An 18,345-nucleotide genomic window follows, 5' to 3' on the forward strand; every position below is an offset into this window, starting at 1 on the left:
TGGGGATTTTTTTATTTTATATTTTAAAGACCTCTCCTTCCCTAAAAAAAAAAAAAGCCTCCTGTTCTGACAGCAGTCACATTCTTTACATATTTAAATGAAATCTGATGACCCCACTCACCTGAAAACACATTCATAAAGAACATAAAAATAAACCTTGTAAATTACTACACTCTAAAATGTGAAATGTTTCCTCAGGGGTGGGTGAATAATTTCAGTTTCCAAATGTGACTGATGTCAGGACAGATCTCAACCACTGCTCACTCCTCAGTAAATGAACTAAAAATAAATTACTTATTGAGGGCTCTGACACTGGGTTCCCCGCCTCATTTGTTTTGTTTTTTTAAATGCCAAAACAAACAGAATTTAGGCCAATTTCTTTTTCCACAAAAGAAAAAACGAAACTCTTGGAAAAATCTGTTGACGTCATACCAACCAAAGGGTTTTAGCAGATAGCTGATCTCTTACTAGACGGAAATGCCATAACACTACATTAGCTCTCCCAAAGTGGATCTGTATATGAGCAACAACTGTGCACAAGATACACTTTTCGAGTACCAGAGGAGACAAAAAAAAGTGTTCTGTGAAAGCACAGGCTGATTAATCAATGGAGTCCTTAACATGTGCTCATTCACTCCCCTCTTTACATCAGACATATTCATGGAGTTTTTTTTTTTTTTTAATACTGTATATGACAGTATTATCTACTTAGATTTACGTTATCTTCAGGATTAAATCAAAGTAACAAATATTACCATATGCTGTGAGCCTCAAAAAGCTAGCAAAGGTCAGGACAGGTTAGAACTTGGATGGCAGAGTTCCTGCAACCAACCAGATACTGCAGAAAATGGTGGTGTTGACCCAATATGTAGAATTCTGCCTTGCATCAATGGCCCCAGTCTGCTATTTAGGGGCATTGTGCTGATGGAAGTGTCATCTTTTGACTCTTTGACTTATATGAAATTTAGGCTCAAATTTCCAAGCTGCTTTTGAAAATGGGATTTAGGAACCTCGGCCACTTAGCCACTTTTTGCAAGAGTAGGAGCGTTACTCCCAGTGCCAGTACAGATCATTCCATTCTGGCTACCTAAATTCCCCCTACAGTTTCAGTCAGATACTATACTTTTCACTTTCTACCCTAAACTGTGGGTAGTGTTGTTATGCATTGTTAAACATCTGCCATGTTTTGACCTTAAAGGGGCTGACGCTGTGTTCCCTACAGTGTGTACAAAAGTAAAAGAATTAAAGTGCTTTGCGATCCTTTGGGATGAAAAGCACCATTTGAATGTCAAGAGAACACTGAACAGAAAATGACTGCACAGAATATATTTGCTTTAAACCTTCAATATTTGAGTTAGCAATTAAAAGTAGGTCTCAGGACATTTTATACCCCAGATGCTAATGCCTAAGGAAGACAGACATTAACCATCACTCAATCAATTAAAAACAATTTTTAAAAATCAATTACACAGAAGAAATAGATATAAATTATTAGAATCACTTGTGTGCATATTTTCCTTCTATACAGAAAGCGAGAGAAGCACCACAGCCAGCTATCAGAATAATACTACACATCCAAGAGTGGGCTGCCTTTTCTAAAAATTTGTTCATAGCATTACAGTTCAGACAGAAGCAAAAGTCACAGGAACCCATGACTTTCCTGCTATCCTCCCTAGAAGCCTGTTACCGACGGCCAATCCCCGTTGCAATCCAGCATCTATACTGAGAAAACCTCATCCGCTCATGGGGGTTATATCAGACTTGATTCTTGCACCTATAGGTTCACCATTTGTTTCCTTCCTACATTTATAACTTGGAGGTCTGGCTGGACTCACAACTCTGTTTAGCAGAGTAGATACCATAATCCATGCCTTTAACACTTCAACTATTGTAATATGAAGTATTTGGAGCGAAGCGTTACGAATACTCAAGTTGAAACAGCTGCAACTACCGGCCTACTTAATATATAGAGCATCTAATCAAGAGCATGGCATCTGTGCTTTGGGATCTGTACTGGTTACCAACTGGCTTCCAAATAGAACTGATGGTGTTTATTCTAACCTATTAAATTCTATATGATACTTGGATGTGCCTACTTGAGAGACTGCCTCTCCCCCTGTGCAACACTGCTGCAGCTATAGACTGTAGCAGCCCTCGAATTAGAATACCTTCACTAACAAGAGGGTAAAGCTGGCAGACTGATGTCCATGACTTTACTCATTTAAGGCTCAAAATAGTCCAATTTTACTAACATTTAGGGCATGCTGCATGCAAGGTGTTGCTAGAATACAGGTGGCACAGGGTGGAGTTTGAGATATTGTGGGATATGGGGCGGTATCTTATTGAGACTCTCAGTTGTTGTAAAGGGATGGAGCTGATTGAATAATATTGACAAATTATGTCATTTTCAGTGATGACAGAGTGCTAAGGTGCATATATTGTAATGTATTTTCCTAAATCAAAAGAAAAATAAAAAAGTTCAAATCCATCTTCTTACATTACTTTACTTGATGTTAATACAAGGCTCAATCTGTTTTTAAGCATTCTAAAATCCATATGCTTATTCAGATTGTCTTGCAAATTGTTCAGCCTCTGCTCCAAAAGGAGTTCCTGAAATACAGCTACCTTAAAAAGAAGTAATATCAAATTTTGTGGGGTTTTTTATAACTTTTTTTTTTTTTTGCATACACCTGTGGTTCAGACTATGGATCTGATCATCCCCAAACTAATATCCCCAACTGGGGTTTGATCTCAGCTAGTGACAGGCTTTCCTTGCTGCTTTGGGGAAACAATATTTTAAAAAGACTTTTGAAGCACAAGTTGGATTTACAATGTGACTTGAGCCAAGTTGATGAACAGGAGGAAGGAATTTACATACATGTAGCAGGACAGGGGCTCTGTTGCCAGTCAGACTATGTCTGCACTATAAACTTAAGTGGACCTATGTTACGTTGACTTACAGCCACCACAGTAATTGCTGCAGTGGTTCATAACAACACTGCTCTCCTTCTGTCAGTGGTGCACGTCCTCACCAGGAGCACTTCCCACCGACTAAAGAGGGGCAGTGTGGGGGGCTGAGAGCCAGAACACTCAGCTCCTCATGTAGCTCCCTGCTGGTAGCCCAGTGCCCCACCAGCAGCCTCTCCCTGCTCAGCCTCTCAGCTCCCCTCCTGGAATGAGGCTGGACACCAAGCGCAGAGCTCCATGATGGGCACAGCCAGGTTCCCAGTGGGGAGCTGGAAGCTGACACACCAGGGGGATAGCTGGGTTCCTGGAAGAGAGAGCCGTGTCCAGAGTCTGGTCAGCTGCCAGGCTCCTGGCAGGGAGCAGAGAGCCCAGGGGCGCAGACTAGCTCTCTGCGGGGAGTGAGGAGCCTGGGCGGCAGCCTGGCTTGGAGCAGAGACTGGGCAGCAGGTCGGTTGGGGAGTCAGGAGCCAGCTTTCTTGTCAATTTCACAGCTCCAGCAGAGCCGTGAAATTGACAAGAATGACAGCCAATAGATGCAAGTAACAGTGTCTACAGGGACCCTGCATGGCCCAAACTACACCTACATAAAATCTATGCCTCTCGTGGAGGTGGAGTTATGTTGGTGTATTACGGCACTTACATTTACGGGAGCAAGGCTGTTGTGCGCACACTGACATAATTAGGTGTCCGTAAGCTGCTTTAAGGTAACCTAATGCTGTACGGTAAACCAGGCCTGAGTGACTCAAGTAGACATGCTGTGAGCATTGAACCCAAGTAGCACCCAGATACTGCAAGTTTGAGTACTGCTGTCAGTAACTTTCTGAGAATATATGTTGTGCACATTAGTCACTCTCCACCTGCATTCTGCTAATTTTACCCTGAGAAAAAAGCATCTGGGTTAAGAACAAATATTTCAAAGTGTTCTAAAATCCATGTGTACTCCTGCCAGATTTTGAAGGGAAGGTATATTTTGGTGGGTACAAAGAGAAAGCTTTAGCTTCCTTTTGCATAGTTATTAACAGGCTCTTGCTATTTTCCCCAGACCAGCTTCCCTAGTTTCTTCACAAAGTGTATATGTCTGCAGGGAGGCATTTTCCAGTTGGAAAGTATTTCTTTATATGTGTAGTACATACTTGGGCTGCTGCTCCTTCTGCTTCCAGCCCCCCCAGGCAAACACTCACTAAAGGCCATGCCCGCTGACTGTTTAAAAAGTAATACAGACCCGTATCTGGGGTGAGTTTCTGCCTCCAGAGAGCCCAACCCTTTAGGGGTCTGGTGACAAAGTCCAAAGAAATAAGATAACCAGACTTGTAATAAAGTTAAAACTACTCCTCCCAGGCATTTATGCTGGGGTTCCAGGCTGTCCCCAGTCATCTGAAGGTGCCACCCAAATTAACACGGGAGAGATTGACAACAGCTCCAGCTCTCTTGCCCTCAGAGAAGGAGCCTGTTTATTAACCAATCCCCATTCCCAGTATACCTCCTACACATTGCAGCAGCCCTTCCTAGGACTCCTCCATGGACTCCCTCCAGATGGCTGAGAGAGAAGGGAGCTTTGCTGCACCTACACTTCAAGACTCTGGTCCCAGACAGACAGCCTTGGACCTCCTTAAGCCACAAACTGCCACTGGGACTACCTCCTCTCTATTAATGGCTGCTTCATTTCCTGGGTCTCTTTGCAATAAAACTCCTGGAATAGATCATGGCCCCAGAGAACTCCTTCCTCAGTCTTAAAGGGTCAGTGCATCACATCATACCCACCCTAGTTTAGTTTGTCATGTTGCTATATCTTCTGTCTCACAATAATTTTCACAATACTTTGTTAGTCTTGCAAGACTAGCTGTTTAACTGGGGTTAATCTGCAAAATATGAGATGGACGGCAATCCTATAATACAGCTGTTGGTGTTAATTCAGGTGTGTGTGTGTGAGATTTAAGTTCCATAGACAGATATTTAGAAGAGGCAGAGCAGCTCAGGAGCTAGGAATGTAAGACTCAAGTCTACAGATGGAATTGTCCATGAATCTTTTCAAAGGCACAGTAGCTTTACGTTATGCATCTGAACCTGTATTTCTTTAAATGGCCAGTAAAATCAAAACGGTGATCTGACACCACAGACTCTCTCCCCTGCACATAATTCTAAGTAAACTTCTCCCTGGAAATAACTGATTTGGCTTTTTACAGACAGCGTGCTTCACTAAACTGTCTGCATACACTTCCCAGCTGTCACAATTTGTTTAATCTGTTCTATGGGCCATACAAGATAGACACAAAGCTGTTACAGTTCACTAGTCTGTATGAAGGGTAATTGAAATTTCTATTAACTAGAAGAACCCAAGCAAAGCATTAAGATGCTTAACAGGAAGCCCTCTACATAAACTTGAGGCAGGATGTAAAATACAAATTAAACATTCTCTCATAAAGTAACCACTCATTAAAAGGTCCACATTTCTTACAAATCAATGCAAATGATCAGATACACATAGCTTTCATTTTTAGCACAATCCAGTTTCTGTTGCAATTTATGTTTGACTCAATCACAGAAAAGGCACGGCCACAATTTTGGTGCAAAAAGATAAGTCAGTCATTCTTCTGTGGCTCTGCTGAGCTGTGGCTCTCTGTTCCCTTGTGCTAATGCTGCATGCTGACTTGTTGGTTTCACTTCCTTCTTCACATTTCTCCACATTTTTCTCTGATTTAGGGTCAGGAGTTTCTTGAAATCCTTCAATTTATATTACAAAATTAAACTCTGTGGGCACATCTGAATGCTGCAAACAGGAGGAGCCTTTTTTTAAAAAACTCTTTATGTACTTATGTCCTTCAGAAGGGGTTTTCCCACAAATCCTTACCAGCTTAACTTTCTGCTGTGATTATAAGCCTCAAAGATACAGCTTCAACACTGTTGTGCTGTTAGAAGTCTTAACAGTGCTTCAAAACCAAGGAAAATTATGCCGCGTGTAAGGCTAGATCTACTTTACAAGCCCTACAGTGGCACAGCTGCAGTTACACTGCTGCAGCACTGCAGTACAGACAGTTGCTACAGTGACAAAAGGAACGTTTCTGTCACTGTACTGTAAATCCAACCTCTTGAGAGGTGGTAGCTAGGTCGACAGACAAATTCTTCCGTTGACTTAGTGGTGTCTATACTGGGGCTTAGATCAGCTTAACAACATCTCTCAGCGGCGTGAAAAATTCCTGAATGACATAGGTAGGCCGCCTTAAGATTTAGGTGTAGATGAGGCCTAAGTCTGAATCAGAGACCTTACTTCAGTGTGACTTTGCAATTGCTCACTGTAAGTTATACGGTCATTCTAAAAACGTGAATCTGCCCCTGCCCCATCCTCATCCATCCCTTGGTGTCCCCCCACCCCTTTTTCTAAATATCTGTCTATGGTATTTACATGCCCCCCTCCTCCCCACACACACACATACACACTACTGATTCATCTAAGCACCTCACATTTTTCTTTCAGCGTAGTTCTCTTCAACACCCCATGACGTAGTAAAGTAGTATTTATCTGCATTGAGCGCTGAGGCACAAGACAGACTGATTTGTCAAAAGTCACCCAGGAAGTCTGTAGGGGAGCAGGAAACTGAACCTATGTCTCCAAGTCCCAGGCTAACCACTACACCAGTGAGTCCCAAACTTCTTCGTGCCGAGACCCCCTTTGCGCTCATATCTGTTAATGCAACTCCCCTGGTACTTAGTATTCATGCTGGCTTTGCGCAAACAAACACTCCATCTTAAACAGTCTACTTTGAAAACTAATGGGTGGGTAGCCAGGCCCAGATTAACCACTGTGAGCTTGGTGCACTTGCACAGGGACACCAACTACCAGACTAAACAAAAAGGAGAGACAATTGAAGGCCCGCGGGCCACATTCAACCTGCCAGATCATTTTATTTGGACCTCCACCCCGCATGCTGGAAGGGCAGGGAATCCCCAACCTTTCCCAATCTCACTGTGATGGTCCTGCATCCACCACATGGAGCTTGGGACCTTCTGCTGGCCATAAAAGGCATGATGCTGCCGCAAGAGCACTCTATTGCTTGGGGAGCAGACGGTGCTGCCCAGCTGTCTGCTTAAGCTTTCTTGCATTTTCTCCCCCCTTATCTCACAGCCCCCTGGTGATCTCTGCGTCATGTCCCACAGTTTGGGAACCCCTGCACCAGACCATCCTTCCTCTCTTCAAGTACATCAGTTTCATAAGTCATGCAATGTATTACTAAGATAATTACTGGTGTGCAGTAGCTAACCCCCAGACATGGGAGGAAGTGTTCTCCATCATTACAACTGATCCTAACACAAAGCCAATCAGAACAGAGTTCTAAGTTTGCCAAGCCACCTCTTTGTTCAAAATATTACTATTTTCCCTTAAATCATAAAGCCTCTCGCACCTCTTCTTATAGACGACCATACATACTGCAACTGCACATCATCTGGCCAGAGGCCAGAACAAATCTTTTGAGAGATGCTAGTACCAAACTACCAACTGGGTGGCTGGAAACACGCAAGGAACAAAGGCCAACTAAGCAGTGCGGAGATTGAAGTAATTTAGGGGTTTTGGAACCTTAATACCTTGAAGTCCAACCACCCTATACTTGGACTGATGGAGCAGAGAAGTTAGCCTGCTGAGAGGGGAGTGAGAATTGGAGAAAGAAGGGACATGCATGAGTTATGAGTGGATGGGAATGTGAAATGAACCATAGCAGGGCTGGAACATAGGCTTCACTCCTCTCTGGTGGAAGGAAATCTGACACTGCTATTGGTGTTTGATTCAGGACAGAAGGGGGAAAAGAAAAAGAAAAATGTGATTTAATTCAAAGGAACACAAAATAGTAAACATGTAGACATTTAATAATCTTTATTAATGCTGGAAATGTATTGTGAATGACATTAAGATCCCAAAATGCTTGCCATACTCTACACAAAATACATTTATCCAAACAGCCTGCTTCATCATCAAAATGCAGCCACATCTGTGGCAGGAAGCCATGATCTTTGAACAACATAAAACAGGGCAGAAGGGACGTATGCTTTATTGAACTGAAAGTACAAATGAATGTTAGGTAGGTTACAATGAATAATCACTCAATTGGATTTTAGCCAGGACCCTGGGTCAACATGTTGGCTCTTACAAAAAGTGCCAAAATATTTTAATAAATTGGTATTTGAAAAATTATACCTTCAGTAATACCGTGTTGACAGCACTGTGACAGGGCACAGATTCAGAAGATGACTACCTCTGAAAGAATCAAACTTGTGAGAATTTATCATCAGAATTTAGGTAACTTGTCCAAAGATATTAAATAAAATAGTATATTTCTCTCTCTAAACACATATAAGCTAATTACCTCTACAAAGTACTATTTGTTTTAAGGCCTGGATGATAGGAGTGTCCAGAGTCTAGTAAAACAGTGCAAGAGGAGGTCATTATGCTGCTGCATTGCCTACCAGGGTGACAACAAAGCTACCTCAATTTTCATAAATATTTACCCCCTCCCCCCAAAAAAAGCAAAATTGAGAAAAGCAGTTTGATAAGGGGTTCTATTTTACTTTTCCAATGAGTTACTACTAATGAAATTTAACAATTTCAATGTTACTTTGAAGTAGACAAAATCCTTTGAAGCAATTGGTAAATTTTTTCTTAAGGTTCAGATCTTAAAACCTGTTTATTAAAAAATAAAAGTTTGCATCTGCAGACATGGCAGGATCAGAATCATTCATTCACAACACTCCCCTCTTCTTTCTTAGTACCCTTAGCTGATTATATCTTAGTGGTGGAGAAAAAAAATTCCCAACAAAATTTCTGGGAAGCCTAGATTGAAACTAGTTTAAGATATTCCCAGTACTTAGAGAGAAAGTATCTTTTTTTGTCTTCAGAGCCATCAACTTTTTTTTTTGGTTTATAAACAGAGCAATTCAAGTCTCAATCTATCATCCTCTACCCCAACCATCAATGTTGTGCCTTTAAATTATCCTCTATTTTGGAAATTAAATCCCTTTGACTTCTTACCTTGTCACTTGCTTTTTTCCCAGATTTCTTCTTTTTAGGACTATCCTTCCAGAGAGATTCTACAGCTACATATCCTTGCAGACTCCAGTCATACAACCTTGAACCAATGACCTTTAAAACAAGAGGTTAGAAGAGCAAATCAGTTTAAGAACCATCTGAGACGGGTTTATTCTTATTACAATATAAATGGTTCCATAATCCACCAAGCCCCTTAACTGGGACTGTTTTACAAAACATTCATGCTGCTCAAGTATGGAATGTACAGCTTCACTAAAAACACACCATAAAAAGGATGACAACAAAAAATCCCCATAAAAATGGTTTACTGTGATACAGTGGTTGGAACAAAGTATAAAGAGAGGTGAATTTTAAAATAACCTTAAGCAATTCTGAAATGTAAGCAATTTGCGGGTTTTGAAACTCTAGTACACTGCATTATATGCATTTCAGATTTTGCTATTTTTAAAATAGATTTTAGTCTTTGTAATACCATTTTAGAAAGATTAGTAATATTTTCCCTATTGATTTTGCCATCATTTGATCATTTTATATTTCACAGCTTTGCTCCAATAACAGGAATCAACATAAGTAGCTCCCTTCTGATTACTTTTGTCTGTCCATCATTATCACAAATGGCAGCAAGATTACCTACAGTTCTCTGAAAAGTGTCTGTTAGTAAGCTCCTAAAGTACAAAGGAACCAGTCACGCTCACAGTTTTGGCTATGTCCCACCAAAATGGAGTTGCCCTGAGGCCCTTCCCCACTCAGCCTCCTCCACCTGAGGCCCTGCCTATGTCCTGTCCCCCCAGAGAATGCCCCCTCCCACGCCTCTCTCCGCCCTCACCCCCAAAGGCCTCTTTGCCCGCACCTCTCTGCCTCTCAGGGCGCGAGCAGCGGGGGCCGTATGGAAAGCGACAGAGAAACAAGAGTGGCAGGGGGCCACCTGGGAAGAGTGGGATGTGGGAACGGGGCCTTGAGGGAGAGCATGGGACGGGCCATGGCCTGGGCACCCTTTCGGCGGTGGTGCTCCAAAAGGCCAGTGGCACTTCTTCAGAAGGAGGTGCGGTACCTCCTGTTTGGGGAGGGTTTAGCCTCCCCGGCCTATTACACCCGCTGCCCCTGTCTTCAGCCTAAGGTTGAAAATGAAAAACGACCTCATATTGGCCTTCTTTCAGATGGCAAAGAACAAAAAAAATGGACATTCTGCTTGCTTAGACACTTACTAAATACAATTTTTAGACTGGAAGCTCTTCAGGGTATAGACTGTATCTTATGGTGTTCGTACAGCAGCTAGCACAATGGAGTCCCAGCAGTTAGCACAATCAAGCTCTGAATCAGACTCAGGCTCTAGAGCAGTGTTTCTCAACCAGGGGCATGCGTAACCTTGAAGGTACGCTGAGATCTTCCGGGGGAACATCAACTCATCTAGATATTTGCCAAGTTTTATAACAGGATACATAAAAAGCACTAGTGAAGTCAGTACAAACTAAATTTTCATACAGACAGCTTGTTTATACTGCTCCATATACTATACACTGAAATGTAAGTACAATATTTATATTCCAGTTGATTTTATTATATGGTAAAAAGAGAAAGCAAGCAATTTTTCAGTAATAGTGTGCTATGACATTTTTATGTCTGATTTTGTAAGCAAATAGTTTTTAAATAAGGTGAAACTTGGGGTATGCAAGACAAATCAGACTCCTGAAAGGGGTACAGCAGTCTGGAAAGGTTGAGAGCCACTGCTCTTAGACTATATTGTACGTTTTATGCACACAAACCACACCCTACTTTTGGAGGATTGTGGATAACAAAATTGTGTGCGTGTTCCATCCAAACTGCAATGAGGAGCAACTTCTTCTCTGTGGAGTACATAAGACAGACCAGTTCTCCTTTTCTGACTGCTGTCAGATCTGCCACTCAAATCAAAATAATGAGGATTTTTAGATGCAGGGTCAGATCAACAGCTTGTCTGCCTATCTACAAGTTTCTAATGAACTCACCACGTATTCTTGAAAGAGAAAATAATGCACAACACACAGGAATCTTCCTCCTGCCTTAAAATCAAGTTGAATTTTCAAATGGTAAGAAGCAGCTGTAGCATTCCATACTCTCCGTCACCCTTAGCATGGATCCTTCTCAGACCTTCATTACAATGCACCATTAAGCTTTACTGTTTATGCTAAGAGAAACAAGGCTTCACTGTACAACATACCCCACGTCAGTGTGTGGTTAAAGATAAACACCTTGTTACCATTTAGAATAGGAAAATGGACTAAAAAGAACCAATAACTGAGCCCAGCAGGAAGTCATATCCATACACTATATTTACAGACAATACAATTATTTTAAAACTCGATTCACTTTGAATACAGAAAAGAATTGTCGCAAATAAGTTTTCTAGTCAGACAACTGGATCTGAGATGCAGGCTGTCTTTGGACAAGTTGTCTTAAAAAGAAGAAACACACACTTAACCTGTTTGGCCACCATGTTAAACTAGTTTAAGGAGGTCAAATTTTAGATATAAATAAGTTGCTAGTTGGCATGCTGCATTGAGAGAAATAAGATTTTTATCTGCATTTGATGGCGATACGGGCAGTAATAAAAGATAAAAAGCAAACACCCAGAGACCTGGCAATGAATGTGCTATACTCCTCCAAAATCTTCACAGGCACTGAAGGTATAAACCTTTGTACTCTTGTCTAGCTTTTGAAATATTATCTCCCAAATATTTAGACAAGCTAGTAATTTGCTTCAGAACAGCTTATACTTCATTAGCAAAATATTCTGCTTCCTCTTAACATAGAATGCTGCAGATATGTGGGGATCATCATTAGAAAGCTGCAAGAAGTGCAAACTTACCAGAGTAAAAATAAAAGACACTCCTTTCATCTGTGGTGCCAGTTACGAATACAGCTATCAAAACAAGATGAAGGAAAACCAACAACTGTCTGTAGGCAGCAGCTGCTTTTTCCTGGTTATAAAAATTCCTCCAGTACATGCTCTTTAATCTATACACAGCAAAAGGGCAACATGATGCAAAAAAGTGTCAATTGTGATGAAGTACTGATATAATCTCTTATTTTGGGTCTTTGCATTGTTTTTAAGGCCGTAAGTTACTGAAGTTCTTACAAACTCATGAATGACTGAAGATTTTCAAGCTGCATATGGGCTCAGTCCTGCATTTGTTGCAAACCTAAATATCCCAGAGTTCACTATATTTGAGTTCACGGAATTCAATGGAGTTATGAATGTACAGTGACTGCAGAACTGGGCCTTACTTTCACATTTTGAAATTCTTTTTTGTGAGGTACAAAGCTGGGAAAATTTCTGTCAGAGAAAAGCACTTACAGCATAAACAAAAACTGCAAGCAACAAACTTAGGGCTTCAGACAGACAGAAACAAAATGTTTCCAAAGCACAGACTACCCATTTAAATTATAACATCCAAACCTTGTCTATATGCTTTTTGCTCCAGGGGTATGTAATTTCCTTAGTGTTAGGTACAGTCCTGTAGATTTAACATTACTGTTTTTTCAAAAAAATATTAGCTCTGATGGAGCTATGTTCAAGACCTTTGCCACATTCCAGTTTCTCTCCTTTTATTTGCTGGAGTTGTCACGGCAAATAAAAGGGAGTAATACAAAATCTCAGACTTTCAACTGAGAGCTTGCAGAAGACAGCAGTTTCTCCAGGCCTTCAGAAAAGTATTTTAGTAACTCCAGATTTGGCTTAAACCGAAAGATGACAAAATATAGTTCCTCTTTCTTTCATTAGTGTTGAATTCCAGCATGCCAAAATATTTCCTAACTTCCACTGAATTCAACATAAAAGTGCAAATATGTTTAACTCCCCGGTAATATTTAAATAAACACTGAAAAGTCAGATTGGCAAGTTGTCAGGAGAGGTTCTGAAGAAACTTGGAAGTGGGCTTACATTCTGCTTAGTGTCTCCCAAATATCTCTGGGCCTAGCGCAATACAGTAGAACCTCGGCGTTGCAAACACCTCAAGAATGGAGGTTGTTTGTAACTCTGAAATGTTGGTAACTCTGAACAAAACATTGTGGTTGTTCTTTCAAAAGTTTTCAACTGAATGTTGACTTAATATAGCTTTAAAACTTTACTATGTAGAAGAAAAATGCTGCTTTCCTCTCCGCTTTTTTTTAGTAGTTTACATTTAACACAGTACTGTACTTGCTTTTGTGTGTGTGTCTCTGCTGCTGCCAGATCGTGTACATCCAGTTCCAAATAAGGTGTGTGGCTGACTGGTCAGTTCCTAACTCTGAGGTTCTACTGTAGCCCCAAGCACATAAGAAATTAACTACAGTATTCTATTTCAATACATACAGGTTATCAAGCATGATTAACGGTAATGGCTCTCTATCAGTACAGCCTCGTGGGAACCTTAACTGAGAATTTGCTGATTTTTTAGCATGTATTTTGTAACCTTTAAACACTGTAGTCAGTTTGGTTTATTGTCAAGGGAATAAATCTTGACAACAGTTGTGCACTGGCAAAGATTTTTCCCTGCAAGAAGCAGTGAGCATGAATCAAAATGACTAGTATGTGTGCTGTATTATGCAAGTTGAGAAGACTCAATACTGAGAAGGATTATTAAAAATGACTGAAAACTCTTCTATTGTGCAAAGAGGTTGATTTTGGTAGTTTAGTAGCAGATGCTTTTTCCAGACTGAAGCTGAACCAGAGGTAAGTGCAAAATGCAGGTAAGTGTAACAACAGATCTATATTTTATCTTGGATAGAAAGCAGAACAGCTTTAACACATCAGTGGAAGTTCTGCCAAAGCCACAAATATTAGAACAATCTGCCCAAGCTTGTCTGCTAGGTGCAGGTCAAAGACAGCTCAACACGTCTGCACAACACAGAGCTTTAGATTTTGTTCTAAGTAATACCAACAATATGCCACAGAAAGTAAAAGGAACATCTTTCAGCAATCTTGTGATAAACAGCTACAAGTTTGTTCTCCATAAGAATGGTGCCTGGAGAAAAAGTCTTTTAGATTTCCAATTACAGAAAGTAATGCCTGGAAACTATCCCTGATCATTAAGTTTAACCATTCAACTTGTTGAGCAACTGTGGAACAGATCAGGCTGCTACTGTACTCCCTGTGTACATGATGTTCCAGAGCTTCTGTTGCCAGTACACCTCATTCAGCAATACAAACATTGTAATTGAAAGGGATATGACTTTTCTTATAGCCAGAGGTGCAGGACCTATATCACAACCCCACACTGTACTCTGCTTAGCATATTTCCTAGTTCTTTGATGAGCTAACCTTTCTCCAGTGGAAAGCCTTAATTAAGAGATGAATGTACTCCTTTGTCCTTTTAGGTATTTGGCAATATTCAACATAGCGCACAAACATCAGGACAGTGTGACACCCAAGGAAGTGCAGAGTGGTAAACTACTCAATAGGGAATAATTCACATTTTAAAAGCTAAAAAAATTACATTTTTTCCAAAAAGAAAAAAAAGTGTTCATGTTTGAATTGGGAAGTTTTAATTGTTCCCAAATTTAAGGTTCATAAATGTGTGAGAATCCTTTAAACAGAAGACCACGTTAACTTTATTTATGTCTTGTTAATCAGTCTTAAACTTTTACTGCTACATCTTAGGTCAAATCAAGCAAGTCTTGAACTTTTAAAAAAGGTTTGTTTTTAAATAAAATCATTTATATGAAGCTAGATATTTACTTTTTTAAAATCTCTTCATGATGTAAACCCTCTCAAACTCAATCCAACGCCTAAAATGAGGAAGGGAAACACAGAAATGGGAGGTGAGCAAGAGGGCTGTTTCAGACATGAGGGTTGGAGCAGGAACAGATGGAAAGGAGGAAGTAAAATCCCAACTCCCTCTCCCAACCACTGCTCCCCTCCCAAAACAATACACTGCAGAAGTGGTTACTTGCAACTCGAGTGCTTTGAAATGGACTCTGCATATTCACACTCATGGGATGTGCTGTTTGGTGCAGTCTGGACAGTGATATCTTCTTGTAGCAGTGCCTGTTAGAGTACTCATCTGCCTCTCCGACCTCTCTCCTCAGCGTTCAGAGGGGGAGGGCTGCTCCTTGCCACCTCCATTCCTTCCTACTGCTTTCTCAGCGTAAGGATTTTACACAACTCCAAAGATGATGGGAAAGAGGATGGAGGGAGTGTGAATATGCAGAGTCCATCTCGAAGATGTCTGGTTACAAGTGAGTAACTTCCACTTCTTTGGGTGTCTTCTACATAGTCACACCCAGGGGATGGTTTGGCAATCAGTGCCTCATGACTTGATATGGGGCACTCACATGACAGACTAAGGACTGGAGTGCTAGCCTACTGAACTCAGCACATGATCTAGATGCCAGATCTAGGCAATAGTGTTTTGTAAAGATATGACTAGGCAAGGGTTCTTGCAAATTTTTTGGTGGCCTCAGAGTGCAGCCACCAACTCTTGCTGGTGGCCACACTGACACTTTTTCCTAAAATTATTTATTTTTCCTACAGTCAATAAAGTAATATGCACATATATACACTCAAATCATTGTAATTTATTTATTTAAGGTTTGAGGAGTTGTTCTTTTGCAGACTCAATAATGAAAATCATGCACAGTTATCTCTATTCTTTACTGGACCTAACAGAACAGAAACACAAATAAGGTGCTTTGCACGTTCTTGTCTTTTTTATTATTGTTTCTTTTGCTTTTTTGGGAAAAGGGTTGTTTGTACAACAATTCTGAAGTAAATTTAAAAAAAGCTTTGACATAACAGAAGTCCAAACAATAATGGAAAACATACCTGGGTGGCTTGGGTCTGGGGAGGGGAAGGGAGGGAAGAGGATGTACAGCTGCACTTGCAGCTGGCCTGGGGCTCCTCCCGGTAGGTGACAGGGAGCTCTGGGCTTCGACTGGCGCGGGGCTCCTCCAGGCACATGGTGGGGCATGTCTCAGGGCTTCAGCCAGACTGGGGGCTCCTCTGGTCACAGGGGGATGGGGGGTGTGTGCTCAGGTTTCTTGCTTGTGGCTCCAGGTGCAAGGGGCTCCGGCTGCCGGGGGGTGAAGTCAGGGGCTAGCCTCCCCAAAGGAGGCTCCACCGGGTGCCCATACGCTCACTGCTCACCCCCTGCCCGCCTCTCGTGTCCCTCCTCACTCCCCCACCTGCTGCTCACCTCCTCACTCCCTTGCCACAGATATCTCCATGCCCGCTGCAAGAACTCCCACTTGCTGGTTCACCTCCTCACTCCCCCACTCATAGCCAGACCCTCCTACCCCCCTTGTCACCCTGCTGCTGGCTCGCCGCTCACCTCCTTACTCCTCCGCCATGGCCCCCCTGCCACTCACCTCTTGCCTCCTAACCCCGCCCCTCACCCACTGCTCGCCTCGCTGCTCGCTTCCTCACCACCTCACCTTGCTCCTTAAGTGTTGTGTGTCCCATCTGTGCAGGGGCAGCGAGTTATATGGGCCCGTGGTGCCCGGGCTCCATCAATATTCAGGGCCCGGCTCCATCAATGTTTGGGACCAGGTCTCTCCCCCGGCCCCGCACACCTCCCCCGAATGTCCCCCGGAGCGTCCCTGCCTCAAGCTGGTGGCTGCCCCCAGCAGCTCTGCGCTGCACTCCTGCTCTGTTGGCTCCTGGCATCAACTGCTGCCACAGAGTCCTATGCCCCCCATCCACTAGTGCCAGGGCAGGCTGACCCCGACCCTGCCCTTCCACCTTGGACCCTTCCCTTTCCCGGTCAACACAGGGCCACCCCCCTGCCCGCAGTTACCTCTCCTGCCCCATGCTGGGCAAGAGGCAGCCCCACCTGCAGTGAGGGGCGGCAGCAGGGGAGGAGACGCACACATGATGGCAGCCCCCCACCACAGGGGAGGCAAGGGGGCTTCCTGGACCTGAGAGGGGCCCTAGGAGCACGTGCAGTGACAGTGGTGCGAGGTGAGTGTGCTGCCAGTAGGGACGGGGGGGACCCAACCCCGGAACTCGCTGCTGCCAGCTGGGGGGACTCCTCCTCTGTGGCCCCAGCCCTGCCCCACCCCAGAGCCTGCACTCCCCCCACCCCCCCAACACTCTGCCATAGCCCTGAGCCCCTTTCACACCCTAACCCTCTGCCCCAGCCCTGAGTGCCCTCCTGCATCGTGAACCCCTCATCACCAGCCCCACCCCAGAGCCCTCACATTTTTACATTATTTTTTAAAATATATATCAGCTTACAAGGCAGGTGTGCAGATCTGTTCTGGGCACCATAAAAAGTATACAAACCTGCACACCCCTGCACCTGTGTCTCCAGAGAGGCAGCAAGAGCAACAGGGACGAAAGGGAGGGGCTGGTGCTTCCCCCCACAACACACACACTGCCCAGGAAACTGCTGTGGCTGCAGGGAAACCCCCTGGTGGGCACATTTGAGAAACAGTGGACTACAGCATCATGTGGCAGCCTTACATAGTAACATGTCTGAGGCATACTAAAGAAGTAGCTACATCTACAATGAGATGATTGTGGTCTTAGTGCAGTAGAACAGATGTAATCCAATAACCCTCTTCTGTATGCTGGCAACAAGAAGAAAGCCAAGGAAAGTGTGGGCTCCTTACTGAATGAGGGAGGCAACCTCGTGACAGAGGATGTGGAAAAAGCTAATGTACTCAATGGTTTTTTTTGCCTCTATCTTCACGAACAAAGTCAGCTCCCAGACTGCTGCGCTGGGCAGCATAGCATGGGGAGGAGGTGGCCAGCCCTCTGTGAAGGAAGAAGTGGTTCAGGACTATTTAGAAAAGCTGGACGTGCACAAGTCCATGAGGCCGGATGCGTTGCATCTGAGAGTGCTAAAGGAATTGGTGGATGTGATTGCAGAGCCATTGGCCATTATCTTTGAAAACTCATGGCGATCTGGGGAAGTCCTGGAAGACTGGAAAAAGGCTAATGTAGTGCCAATCTTTAAAAAAGGGAAGAAGGAGGATCCCGGTCAGCCTCACCTCAGTCCCTGGAAAAATCATGGAGGATGTCCTCAAGGAATTAATTCTGAAGCACTTAGAGGAGAGGAAAGTGATCAGGAACAGTCAGCATGGATTCACCAAGGGAAAGTCATGCCTGACTAACCTAATTGCCTTCTATGATGAGATAACTAGTTCTGTGGATGAAGGGAAAGCAGTGGACGTCTTATTCCTCGACTTTAACAAAGCTTTTGACATGGTCTCCCACAGCATTCTTGTCAGCAAGTTAAAGAAGTATGGGCTGGATGGATGCACAACAAGGTGGGTAGAAAGTTGACTAGATTGTCGGGCTCAACGGGTAGTGATCAATGGATCCATGTCTAGTTGGCAGCCGGTATCTAGCGGAGTGCCCCAAGGGTCAGTCCTGGAGCCGGTTT

The 18,345-nt window shown here is 43.0% G+C and overlaps 1 protein-coding gene across 4 annotated transcripts in view; it reads right to left on the reverse strand.

Annotated features, from left to right (window-relative positions):
* APOO (apolipoprotein O) overlaps nt 1-18,345 on the reverse strand; it is a 105,718-nt gene that overhangs the window by 47,269 nt on the left and 40,104 nt on the right. For all 4 annotated transcript variants that reach the window (XM_084640806.1, XM_084640807.1, XM_084640805.1 and 1 more), the window contains exon 7: nt 8,984-9,094. In XM_084640806.1, the coding sequence (XP_084496932.1) occupies nt 8,984-9,094 (111 nt within the window). The remainder of the gene's footprint in view (nt 1-8,983; nt 9,095-18,345) is intronic.

Source organism: Lepidochelys olivacea, assembly GCF_965140295.1.
Source record: "Lepidochelys olivacea isolate rLepOli2 genome assembly, chromosome: 1".
Classification (NCBI taxonomy): Eukaryota; Metazoa; Chordata; order Testudines; family Cheloniidae; genus Lepidochelys; species Lepidochelys olivacea.